The 13,212-nt window shown below is 53.0% G+C and overlaps 1 protein-coding gene across 2 annotated transcripts in view; it reads left to right on the forward strand.

The window, feature by feature from the left end:
* CFAP77 (cilia and flagella associated protein 77) overlaps window positions 1–13,212 on the forward strand; it is a 150,469-nt gene that overhangs the window by 119,015 nt on the left and 18,242 nt on the right. Inside the window, exons 4-6 of one of the 2 annotated variants that reach the window (XM_055541485.1) lie at window positions 3,119–3,224; window positions 7,020–7,121; window positions 8,734–8,870. In XM_055541485.1, the coding sequence (XP_055397460.1) occupies window positions 3,119–3,224; window positions 7,020–7,121; window positions 8,734–8,856 (331 nt within the window). In that variant the 3' untranslated portion in view covers window positions 8,857–8,870. Of the gene's footprint in view, window positions 1–3,118; window positions 3,225–7,019; window positions 7,122–8,733; window positions 8,871–13,212 lie in introns of those variants that run through there. The other variant, XM_055541484.1, reaches the window with a different exon arrangement.

The raw sequence follows: 13,212 nt of genomic DNA on the forward strand, positions 1-13,212 counted from the left end.
AGATAGGAGTCCTTTGTCAGATACACGGTTTGCAAATATTTTCTCCTAGTGATGGTTTACCTTGTCATATTCTCAAGAGGCTCTTTCAACGAGCAAAAGTTCTTAATTTAGAGGAAGTTCAATTTATCTTTTTTTTTTCTTTCCTGGATCATGCTTTTGGTGTCAAACCTAAACGCATCACCTAGCCTAGCCCTAGGTCCCAAAGAGCGTCTCCTATGTTTTCTTCAAAAAGTTTCATGGTTTCACATTTAACTGTATGCTCCATTTTGAGTTACTTCTTGTATAAAGTATGAGACTTGGGCCAAGAGGTTTTTCTTTGGTTTTGTCCATGGTGTCCAGTTGTTCCACTGCCATTTGTTAGGAAGACTATCTTTCCTTCCCTGGATTATAATTTCCATCAATTTACTCTCAATTTTATTACAACTCACATATAGCTTGATTTACACTACCCTGACTTATTAAAAGTTTATTTCCTAAAATGTTCACCTAATCTTTCTTTCTCTGACTAATTCCCTCCTTCTCGCCCCCTCCTTTTCAACAATGCATAATTATTGAGAGCAAATCATTCCCGCTGTCATTGGTATTCGATGGTCGAGAGCAGTTATAGACTAGTGACGAATACACAAGAGGGCTTCTGTAGGGGAGGGCACCAGGCAAGGGCCATTGGAAGATGGACCGGTCAGGGGCAAGCCCTCTGAGGAGGTGACCCAAAAGCTGAGACCTGTAGGCAAAGGAGCTGCTGAGGGTCTGAGAGGAGTTCGGGGAGGGGAGGCTTTACCAGGTTCCGGCAAGGAATCTAGATTGAGTCTAAGAAATGGGAGGCTGCCGAGGGCATTTTAAGCAAGAGATGACGTGATACAATTTACATCCTGGGTTTTCGCCATGTCCAACAAGCCTCTCCCCGTTGTGATCCGATTGAACGAGCCAGAACAAAAATGGGCAAAACCTTCTGGACCTCCACCAGGCAGTCAGGACTGGGCTGTTGTAACTTACAAGCTTTGTCAGCTCTTCTCCTGTTCCGAGCGCCCTGCCCCTGCCTCTTTCCAGCAATAAGAACCGCTGGCCGAAACAGGACACAAAGACGGTCAGCGAGGCTGTGGGAGGGCCGTGGGGGTGGGTTTGCGGTGCTGTGGGCAGTGGAGGCTGCTGGAAAGATAGCTTTTCTGTTGTGAAAGGCCTCTTGGGGTAGATCTTGTGAGATTACGCATCTTGTGTCATTAGAAAGCACGGCTATAAATTAGGCTGCTCAGAAGCATGGGGTGTGTAATAATTAAGTAATAAAAGTCGCCGCAGGGGTAAAGGAACCAGAAAACAAAGAGCCCCTGTTTGTAGACGCTCTGCAGGCTACTCTGGAAAGAGACCTCTGAGCTCGAGTGGCATTTCAAAGCCGAGGAAGCGCCACTCAAAAGGAGTCCCAGGTCAGCCCGGTCCCAGAGAAGTCCGCCTGGAGGGTGGGAGAGCTGGGGGTGGGTGTTTAGGGTCCAGTCTAGCTCTATGTCTGTTTCTGGGGCCACAAAATCCAATGCTTGGAGGGGCCCAGCAGGCAGTGGAGTGCAGTAGGGAAGGGAGGGGACTTGGGCTAAATGACACCTGATACTCAGCTCCAGCCAACTGTTGCCACATAGGAAGGCAGACCTATGTGATCAGAACATATACATCTTCAGGACAATCTGGGAAAGCTGGGGTTTTTTTTTTTTAATGTAAAATTTCCTAATTTTTAAGGGCCGACAACAATTTCCAAGACTTTAAATACCACTGTGCAGGCCATATAAAACACAAAGCCAGGGGGTTTCCCCTGGAGGTTCAGTGGTTAAAACTCTGCACTTCCAATGCAGGGGGCAGGGGTTCGATCCCCGGTCGGGGAATTAAGATCCCACATGCTGCAGAGCAATGCAGCCCGCCTGCCGCGACTACTGAGCCCACAGGCCACAACTAGAGAATCTGAAAGCTGCCTCAAAAGATTCCAACGTGATGCAATGACGACCCCACATGCTGCAACTAAGACCCAGCACAGCCAAATAAATAAATAAAACGCAGTCCTGGGCCCATGTCTGTCACTTTCAGCGATGGTGAGATTGATCGCTTGGGCAGATTTTATGTTTTGCACATTTATCACAATAAGAACAAATTGATCCTGCGGTTCAGCCGCTGCAGCCTAAGCCATCCATTGTGAAGTTCCCTGCCAGCCGTCTACCTAATCATCACTTATTACCTAAATCCATTATTTCATTAGGAGTCACAAGGTAATGATGCTCTTCCCCTCAATTCTGTCCTTCCTCCTGCGTCTTATTAGCTTTGGTTCTTCTAGAAAGTACTTTCCCTCATCACCTATTAGGTTGCCTTGAGAGAGCCTCACACACAGCCCTGCCCCCACTCTTCTGGGACCTGACCCCCTCATCTGCAGGATGAGTGATAGTATTAAGAGAACCCACTTGACAGTGTTGTGAGGAGTGGGGTATGCAAAATGCTGCACGCAGGGTATGTGCTCCTTGGCCGGAGACCCCTGTCAAAGAGAATCAGAGCAGAGGCTGAAGGCAATAAAGACAGATTTTATTCAGTACTATTTCAAAGGGGAAAGTGACCTCAGGATAGAGCTGGGCTCAGTTCTTAATACAACACAAATGGGGATTTCTACCCAAGGAGCAGAGTGGAAGGCAAGTTACTAAGAGGAGACTTCAAGGGTAGGTAGGGGATTCTTACTAAACTGCCTTAACAGGACTCTTGGTAAAGGCAAGCCAAGGTGATGAGACATCAGGGGTGGGGGGACTGACTTAGCAGGGTTCTCTGCTAAGGCTGACTTCATCCAGCCAAAGATAGGTCCCAAGGACAAGGCCTGATGGAAAGGAGGGGTCTGAGGAGTCTGTCTTAAATCTGGCCGAGGATAGAGTCTGTCACCATATAAGGCCCAGCACTTGATTGGTGGGCAGTAAACATTTGTTGAATGATTTACAGAAGGCACCCATTTCTTCCATGGCTGCAGAAAGCCAGAAAGAGGTTCTCACAGCCTTGGGGAGGGCACTCTTCCCCGCAGCCCTGATGGTCAGGCAGGCAGCCTCCAGGGAAGGAGGGGTCTCTGGCTCTTCCCAGACCTCAAACCCATCTGACTTCTTCCCCACAGGCCTTCCACCCCCTTCTTTGATCTGCTGCAGCATCGGTACCAGCAGCTGTGGGTGCAGGAACAGAAGGACACCCAGAAAGCCATTAAACTGGAGAAAAAGCATAAGGTAAACACCACGCTCATGGCAGGGTGGATGCCTGATGGGGTGGAAGGGGAGCAAAAGGCAAGGCCTGGGGAGGGGCAAGGCTTTGAGGCTGCCCCCCCCACCCCCATGCATGTTTGTTGCTGGTGGGCGAGGCGGGGTGTTGACTGGGCCATCGCGTTGCTCATTGCTGTGCTGAAAGGGTCTTGGGGATGATCAGGTTCAACTTTGGCTTAAGCCCCTAGAGAGGAAGACTCTGATTTCTGCCTAAGGCCCCTCCAGGCTGTCCTCAGCGGTGGGGAGAGTCAGAAATCAGAGACAACCACTCAGAGCAGAGCACGTTATTTAAAATAATGTATTGTGAATTGATTAATTAATTCTATTTTCGGCTTCGTGAGTCTCCATCGCTGCACGTGGGCGTTCTACAGTCCCCGTGAGTGGGGCTTCTCTTTGTCGCGGTGTACAGGCTTCTCACTGTGGGGGCTTCTCTTGTTGCTGAGCACAGACTCCAGGCACGCGGGCTTCAGTAGTTGCACCACACAGCCTCAGTAGCTGTGTCTTGTGGGCTTAGATGCTCCTTGGCACGTAGAATCTTCCTGAATCTACATTCGATACGGGATCGAACCCGTATCCCCTGCACTGGTAGGCGGATTTTTACCCAGTGTGCCACCAGGGAAGTCTCTGTAATAATATTTTAAAAGCAGTCCATGACTAGTTTATTCATTAATAGCTCAAGAAAGAGCTCACTATGGCAACGACCAGTTTTTTCCGAGGGAACATTACCGTTACATGCTGCTACTTCATATCGATAGCTCCAGGCCAGAGTCGTGTTTTTAATTAGCAGCTATTTCACAACAACTCAGAGGGCCACAGGTCCATGGAATCCGGAGCCTCCAAGGACACGTCTCCTGAATCTAGAGACAGTCTTATGGCCAGTGCCCCTCCTTTTTCAACAGAGAACCCTGTTCAGTTCAGTTCAGTTCAGTCACTCAGTCATGTCCGACTCTCTGGGACCCCATGGACTGCAGTACACCAGGCTTCCCTGTCCATCACCAACTCCCAGAGCTTGCTCAAACTCATGTCCATCGCATTGGTGATGCCATCCAACCATCTCATCCTCTGCCGTCCCCTTCTCCTCCTGCCTTCAGTCTTTCCCAGCATCAGGGTCTTTTCCAGTGAGTCAGTTCTTCACATCGGGTGGCCAAAGTATTGGCCTGTAGTCAACCTCTATCAGTGGCTCCACCCCAGGTACTGGTCGGGGACTGGTGCCAGCCCAGGGGGTTGTGGCTTTGAGTGAATAGCCGCTTTGGTTGTTGCTGTTCAGTCTCTCAGTCGTGTCTGACTCTTTGCAACCCCATAGACCGTAGTACACCAGGTTTCCCTGTCCTTCACTGTCTCCCAGAGTTTGCTCAAACTCATGTCCGTTGAGTCAGTGATGCCATCCAAACTGGGGTCCCAATGACCTTGATGGGCAAAAAAAGGGGTCAGGTTGAATGAGGGCCCGGCACATAGTCGGGGCTTCCCAGGACATAGAAGGGGGCTTCCCTGGTGGCTCAGAAGGTAAAGAATCCACCTGCGATGCAGGAGACCTGAGTTTGATTGCTGGGTCGGGAGGATCCCCTGGAGAAGGAAATGGCCACCCACTCCAATATTCTTGCCTGGAGAATTCCATGGACAGAGGAGCCTGGCGGGCTATAGTCCACAGGGTTGCAGAGTCAGACACGACTGAGTGACTAACACTTTCACAGGACATAGTAAGTACTCAAAAAGCACTTGTCAAACCAACCACAGAGTTCTTCTGTTCCAAGATTCTCTGTGGCTGTGATGCTTTCTATCAAAGGGCTACAAATACCCAGACCCTCAAAACACTGAGGGGCGGACACACAGTCTGTTAGGGTTGATGGGATGGTTGATTTACAAGGTCAGATTGCTCCCATCTTAGGAGAAACTGGTCTCTTAGCAGCTCAGGATGTCCTGGGTTTTGGACAGTGATGACCCCAAACGAAATTCTTGGAAACTGGCTTCTTCCATTTAGTGAGCAATTGTCTAGGACCAGACACTCTGCTCAAAGCTAACTCAGCAAATCCTATAAGAACCTGTTTGCTAGGCATCTGTACCCCATTTCCTGCAGCGGACACTGAGGTTGAGAAAGGTGCTAAGACTCACTTTCATCCTCCTAATTCTGAAGCCCGGGTCATTAAGCCCTGGCGAGGGCAGCCTCTCAGCTTTGGTTTGAGATGAATATTCAAAGCTGCTGTTCTAGGAAGCAGAGGGGAGAGTTGATCCAAAGGGCTCAGAAGTTATCCACAGACACATTAAATAAAATTAATATAATTGATTAACAAAATAAGTCAATAAAAGGGGTTCCCTGCCAGTCCAGTGGTTAGGGCTCCATGCTCCCAATGCAGGGGACCCTGGTTTGATCCCTAGTCAGGGAACTAAGATCCCACATGCCGCATGGCTCGGCCAAAAAATAAATCAATAAAATAAAGAGATGCTATCTTAAAAAAAAAGTAAAATAAAAGGGGTTCGATAGGGTGGTGGCATCTTCGGTTAAATTCAGGTCAGCTTTTATTTGTTGGCTGCACCGTCTGACCCGTGTCACTCTCTCATGCCCCTTTCTGCAGTGCCCCATGCTCTTTGGGTCACTTGGGTACCAGCGCATCGTCCAGCTCATCCACTCCAGGTGTGGAGCTCCAACTCTCTAGCTCTAGGTATAAACAAGAGCCCCCTATTTACCTGCTAACTCCCCTAGGAGGTTTTGAGTTCTGACAAGGTCACAGGTGTGAGCTAAGGTCTGACTGTGCATGGAGTTCCCCAGGGGCACACATTGAATCAGAGTCCCCCTCTGATCCTGCACCTGGGGGCCGGGGACCTTGGGTGAGTCTGCTGGGGTGACCGTGACACCGTATGATAGACTGGGTGGCTTGAACCACAGAAATCCTGGAGGCTGGAAGTCCAAGGTGGGGGTGGCAGCGCCGGTGGCCCTGGAGGCCTCTCTCCTCGGCCTGAAGACGGCCGCCTTCTCACCCCGTCCTCACAGGGCCTTTCCTGTATGGACACCCTTCTGCTTCGTGTAAGGACATCTGTCCTGTTGGATTACAGCCCCATCCTCTGACGTCACTGAGCCTTAGTCACCTCCTTAAAGGCCCAGCTCCAAATAACGGTCCCAACTTAGGGCTAGGGCTTCACCATACAGATTTGGAGGGGACACAGTTCAGTCCACAGCAGACCCCGTGAGCTACGGGTCCCTCACCATAGGCTCGCAGCATCTGTTCATGGGTACGGGGGGTGAAGCTTAGGAGGAGCTGGACAGCCTCTGCGGCTCTGAAATCCCACCCACAGAGACCTCAAGGGCTCTCCACTGAGCCCTCTAATTCGTCCTCTCAAAGGAGTCCTTGCTTTTCCACGAGCAGACAATGCTGAGGACCTGCTTCCCATAAATGGCAACAGCCCCGTCAAATCATTCATTCGTTCAGACCTGGTGGCATCCCTAGTAACCACCAGGGCTGTCTTAGCTAAGGAGGACACTTCCCTTCCCTTGAGGCAGCTGCCTTCCAGAACCCAGAGAGTTCTAGGGTCGAACCAGAAACCAAAACAGCACGCTCTCAGCAGCCCCATGGTCCCCTCCCTGAGTCCACCTGGTCCCAGGCAAGGCCAGGGGTACAGGTGCCCTGAAATCAGACTGGGAGAAGGGCCGGAACCAGGGGGAAAGTGCCCCACGGGGCTGCCCCAGCAGGAATCCCAGCCCCTTCGTCATGGCTCCGGCCTCTGCAGGAGCCGGTCACCACCAGGCCTCGGCCTTTCTCTGACCTGCAGGTGATCCTTGGGAAGCTCTACGAGACCCGGAGCAGTCAGCTGAGGAAGTACAAGCCGCCCGTGGGGCTGGACACCCTCTGGCACATGCCCCACTTCCAGAAGGTCAGTCCTGCCACCAACTGCCCCTGCCCGCACCCAGCGGATGCCCCCGCTTCCTGTTCTTTACCTGTCCTCTAGACAGGGGCTTCCGTGGGCTTCTACCCCTCGACTGGCACAACAGTGACCACAACAACAGCAATGCCAGGAAGAGCTAACCTGTTGGAGCCCTTCCTAAGTGCCACCAGGGACACCCTGGCCCCGGGAAGACAGCCACACAAGGCCACGTTCCTGGCCAGACCAGGCCCGGCCGCTTGTTTGAGTTAAACTGCAATTTAGACAATGAAGGGGCCCGTGCCTTCCTGAGCCTAATGCAACTGAACAGGCTGCCAGTGAGGCCTGCCGGCCGCCCTTGATGCGGCGCCCATGTCCTGCCCAAGTGGCCGCCATCAGCATATGTCAGTGGCCATTCACCCCGCTGCCCATCAGTCCGGGCTGTCGCCGCACACACGGGCAGGGCCGAGCACAGCGCAGGGGAGCAGGGTGTGCCGCTGGCCTGTTGCCACTCCCTGGCCAGCCTGGGCAGTGCCCATCGCCTCCCCCAGGGTCTTTCCTTTTCGCCCTCATCCCTCCTGCCCCGTCTCCACACTCGGGCGTTTGGCCCACAGCCTCCTTTCTGGCCCCTCTTTCTGTTGCCTTTCCTCATTCACTCTTCTTTTTCTGATTTTCCTGACATTCGATGTCCGTGGTGGGGTGGGGGGACAGACATCCTGGGGACCCTGCCCAGGGAGGGATGGGACCCACAGCTCCCCGGGCACGAGATAACCTGCTGGCACTCTGCTCTACAATGCCAACCCCAGCCCCTCTCAGCCCCTCGTCTCTGATTTAAAATCTACCTGTAGTTCCTAGGGGTTTCCCTGGTGGCTCAGATGGTAAAGAAGCCGCCTGCAAATGCAGGAGACCTGGATTCGATCTCTGGGTCAGGAAGATCCCTGGAGAAGGGAATGGTTACCCACTCCAGTATTCTTGTCTGGAGAATTCCATGGACCGAGGAGACTGGCTGGCTACAGTCCAGGGGGCAGCAAAGAGTCAGACACGACTGAGTGACTTAGCACACACATAGCTCCCAAGGCAATGGACAAAGGGCTCAGGTGGTCTCCCCTGACCCTGCTGGGGCAAGGAAAGGGCCCCTTTCCCTGTCCAACACGCCCCACCCAAGTAACACAGATTCCCCTGTGTCAGGAGCCCTGTCTCACCTGCAGGTACCCCCACAGCCTGGCCCAGAGCAGGAGCAGAAATCCAGAAATAAATGAGTTTCTATTTCTTCTTCTTTAATCACTCAGTTGTATCCGATTCTCTACTACCCCATGGACTGCAACACGCCAGGCTTCCCTGACCATCACCAACTCCCGGAGTTTGATCAAACTCATGTCCATTGAGTCGATGATTCCATCCAACCATCTCATCATCTGTTGCCCCCTTCTCCTACCTTCAATCTTTCCCAGCATCAGGGTCTTTTCCAATGAGTCTAAGAGAGGGGATTTGACTCAACTGAGCACAGGTCTCTTCTGATCTTAAGACTGTTGTTATAAAAACCCGTTAGGAACAGGGCCACCTACCTGTGATGCCAGCCCTGTATCCATGCTGAGTCATTTACACATATTATTTCACATAGCAGCCTTACCTGAGTTCTGCGGAGGACTGGCAGAGATGGTGTTCATTTTCAAGTGGCTGGACCCGGAACCCAGGTCCCTCTAACCACCAGGCCCGAGGTCAAAGGCACCATCCACTGTGCCATTGAAATAACAAGAAGTAGAATAAAATGCAAGCGCCTGAGCTTACCGGGTGTTTTCTCTTCTTCCCCGGGGAGGCTCATGGGCCATGAAGTTCAGCCACAGGAATCTTAGCAGGGCTGGTCCTTGGGCACCAGCCAGGACAGCCCTGCAGAGGAGCCAAGAGCCCCAGGGTGCTGCCGCCACTGCCAAGACACTCAGCCCCCTCCCTACTGGGAAATACCACCGGTGAAAAGTACTTCCTGAGCTTCTACTGTGTCCCAAGTGCCAGACATGCATTATCTCATAGAATATGTCCATTCTACAGATGAGGAGACTGAGGCTCAGAGAGGGGAAGGAACTTGCCCTGAGAGAAAGGGGTTCCTACTTGATCCAGGGCCTCTTCTCTGGTGGCTGGGCAGTGATGCCTCCTGAGGACACTATCCTTCACTTTCCAGTCCCACCCTGGCAGGTCCCCTCTTTGATACCAATGGGCTCTTTTCTGCCCCTTTGAGGCACTTAGCTGCACTGCAATTCATTCATTAACTGGGCCACTCGTTGTTCAATATCCATCTTCCCCAGTGTGAGCCCACAAGGACATGTCTGTTGCGTCCCCACTGTGTCCCAGGAGCCCAGCATGGGGCCTGACACCCAACAGTAACTAACATTTTCAATGTTAGTCACTCAGTTGTGTCTGACTCTTTTGTGACCTCATGGACTGTAGTCCACCAAGCTCCTCTGTCCATGGGATTTCCCAGGCAAGAACACTGGACTGGGTTGCCACTTCCTCCTCCAGGGGATCTTCCCCACCCAGAAGTTGAACGTGGGTCTCCTACATCTCCTGCATTGGCAGGTGGATTCTTTACCATTGGAGCCACCAAGAAAGCCCTGACACCCAACAGGTAAGTGTTTGTGGGAAGAATGAATAAAGGATTGGATGAATGAATGAATGTCCAGTACCGCCCAGGAGGACAGAAGAATTGAATAGCCTTTCACAGACCCTGTGAGACCCCCTTCCCAACTTAAATGTCCCAGTACCCACCAGCCCGGCAGCCACCGGCGGGGTCTGGATCCACAAGGGCCAGTCGTGGCTAGAGCCGCTCCTCCCTTGGGGCAGGGAGGGGGCTCTGGATGTTGTCGGGGCCCCAGGAGGGTCTTTGTGCCTCGTGTCTGTGCTGATCCGCCTGCCCCCCTTCCCCACCCGGCCCCATTATGAAAGGAAAAGGCGCTTCCAAAAAAGTGGAATCTGTCACGGTGATGGATAACCTAAATGGACTCTCCCCGCTCGCGAACAGATGTCGACGCTGAACTCTGTCAGAAATAATTAAACACCTTTCACACGGAAAAGCAGCAGGCAGGGCGCGGGCGCTCCCGGGCCGGGTCAGTGCGGAGCGAGCTGGCTTTCTACCCACCCGTCCCCACCGGGTGCCACTCGGGGCCCCTCCCGTCTGAGCCCGGAGGGACCACGGAGGGAGCAGAGCAGAAGCACCCCTCGGTGGGGCTCCCTTTTTGGACACACGGTTTCCAGCGCTACCTCCTGGGCTGTGCAGCCAGCAGTTGCCACGCGACGGCCAGTGCCCAGAGGGAGGGTCGGCCGACAGCTGGCGAGTGGCCTCTCTGCCAGGATGCTCATGACGAGCCGCCAGCCAGGCCCCGGGCCTGGGCCAGTGGCTGGCCCTCCCTGGGCCTCAGTTTCCCCACCTGAAAATGGGGTGGTGGGGCACTGGTTCTTAAGGGTCTCTTCCAACCCCAGCTTTCAGGACCAAGCAGCCACATGGCAGGAAGCACGGGGCTTGCGGAGGCTGCAGACCCCAAACTGGGGTGAACTGGGACAGGCCCTCATTCTCGGGAAGGGACATGAATTCATCGCCTCGTCCCTGAGTGGGGGGACTGCTGGGCTTGGAGCCTGCACCTTCTGTTCCTGCTGGCCGGGCTGTCCCTGCCCTCCACGAGGTGCACTGGGGGCCAGCAGAGCGGAAGACGGGGGCAGTGCAGTATGTTTGTGTGCGCGCGACTCCAGGGTCGGCCAGACCTGCGCCGGGTGGTGACCCTGCCACTCCCGACCTGGCACGTGGCTTGACCTGTCCAAGGTCCCGTTTCCTCTTCTGTAAAATGGGCCTGTGCCTGTCGGCAGAGCTGCTGGGAGGGTTTGATGGGAACACGTGCAGTGTTTAGCAGAGCACCCGACCCTTATCAAGCCGCCAATAAATGGCAGCTGCCACGAGGATGGTCCTGGTGATCACTCATTCACTCGTTCACTCATTCATTCATTTACAAACCTCATCCCTGAGCGCCTTTGTGTCAGACCCTGTTCTCAGCGCTGACAATATGCCTCCACAGGGCTGCTGGCGACAGGCAAAGAGTAAAGTGGACAGACGGCTGGTGGAGACAGGTAACTGTGCAGGTGGACAGCTAGATGGGGAAATTTGGAGAAGTTCCAGCCCTGGGCGTCCAACTCTCTCAGCCTGAAATGCTGGGGGGATGTCAACCTGGGTTGGCAGCCTCAAGTCTGGGGGTGGGGATGACCCCCCATAACAAAAGCTCCAACACCATGCACGCTCCAGTCGGCCCAGCCTGTTCTCCGGCCTTTTGTGGAAGCCTCCCTGGGTGTCCCTGGGCGGGGAGGGGGTCTGGCTCCCCAGGACAGCCCTCCCTGGGGCCTGTTGGGAGGCAGAATTATTAACAAGTGCCCCTCTGCTCTCAAAAGTGACCCAATCTGAACCATATATTCTCTGGTCTCCTGGTATTAAATCAAGAAAAACAGACAGTTTTATCCCCTTTTACAAAAAGACTACCAATGATAAAGGACCAAAGACAAAGGCGTGGGGTGCCCCCTATATTTATGGTGGTCCTGACAGCGATGGTGAGAGGCTGGAGACGTCCCAGGCCCAGCAATGGCTTAAGTATATGTTGGGACACGTTACGCAGATATTACGAGACAATGTACAGTGTCACTTTATTACGCAGCCACTGAAAACACTTTAACACATTTTATTTATGTTTGGCTGTGCTGGGTCTTCGCTGTTGTGCGGGCTTTCTCTAGTTGTGGCGACCAGGGTGGGTGCGACTCTCTAGTTGCCGGGAGTGGGCTTCTCGCTCTGTCGTCTCCTTTTGTTTCCAAGCACGGGCTCTAGAGCGTTCGTGGGCTCAGTAGTCGTGGCGCCTGGGCTCGGCTGTCCTGTGACGTGCAGGGTCCTCCCGGGTCAAGGATTGGACCCTGTGTCCCCCGCATTGGCAGGTGGATTCTTATCACTGGACCACCAGGCAAGTCCACCACTGAAAATATTGACTTTAGCCTGTACTTATTGGCATTTTAATCATATTTCCCTGGTTTAGTTCTGCTTGGCCTACATATTATTGGGGGAAAGAACCTGTCTTATGTGACCCTGTCTGAATGGAGGCACCCATCCGTCACGTGGGGTCGGTGCTCCAGAACAGATGTCCGGGAGGGGGGCCCCGAGTGGCAGCAGCGAATTCCTGGGGTGAGCTGGAGGCTGTTTGATTTTCTCAGACTCTCTTTCCTGCAGTTTCCATTTTTATAGTGAGTACATGTAACTTTTACAAAGCCAGTTAGGTTTTTTCTTAATGTTTTTTAGGGACTTCCCTGGTGGGCTAGTGGTTAAGACTCCTCGCTTCCAATGCAGGGGGCACGGGTTTGATCTCTGGTCAAGGAACTAAGATCCCACAGACCACATGGCAAGGCCAAAAAAATGAAAATAAATAAAATAGCAATGGGAATAATAAAATAATTTTTAAAATGCTTTTAATGGGTGAGGACTCTACATCCTTCCCCGGGGTGCCTGTCCCTGTGCTCAAGCCCCTTTCGGCCGTGTTCCTCCCCACGGCTCACGGAGCGCTCCCAGAGTTCCCGGTGAAGCCCGGTCTCCCCTAAGCAGTTTCCCTCAGGCCTGAAGGTCAGACGCCGGCACTCTCCCCCAGCCAAGAAGGCGGCTGACTTGTGGAGTCTGGACCTCTGTGGCTAAGTCTGTGTTATAATTGCCAAGATCCACTCTAGAGGGGGATTTGCCCAAGCATCTCGGGGTCTCTGCTTCAACCTGAACCCTCCGCCTCTCCCCCACCAAGCCCTCTACAGCCCCGATACCCCACCGACATTACATAGTCATTCAGTCACTAAAGTATGAACAAATTGACTATATTTTCATTTGGCTTTCGGTTTCAGCCCCACTGCTTTAGAATAATGGCCCAAGCTATTAAGCTAACAGTTTGATTTACAAGCTCCTGTGCTCTGAACGCTGGGATCAGACTCCTCTCTTTGTGGAAGACTAACCCTGCCTCGGGTCTCCTGGGCCCCTGACTCCCTAATAGAACAGGAGACAGCGAGGAAGGAAAAAAAAAAATCAGCAGTCAGCCAAGCAGTGACACCA

This window comes from Bubalus kerabau, chromosome 11 (assembly GCF_029407905.1).
Source record: "Bubalus kerabau isolate K-KA32 ecotype Philippines breed swamp buffalo chromosome 11, PCC_UOA_SB_1v2, whole genome shotgun sequence".
Classification (NCBI taxonomy): Eukaryota; Metazoa; Chordata; class Mammalia; order Artiodactyla; family Bovidae; genus Bubalus; species Bubalus kerabau.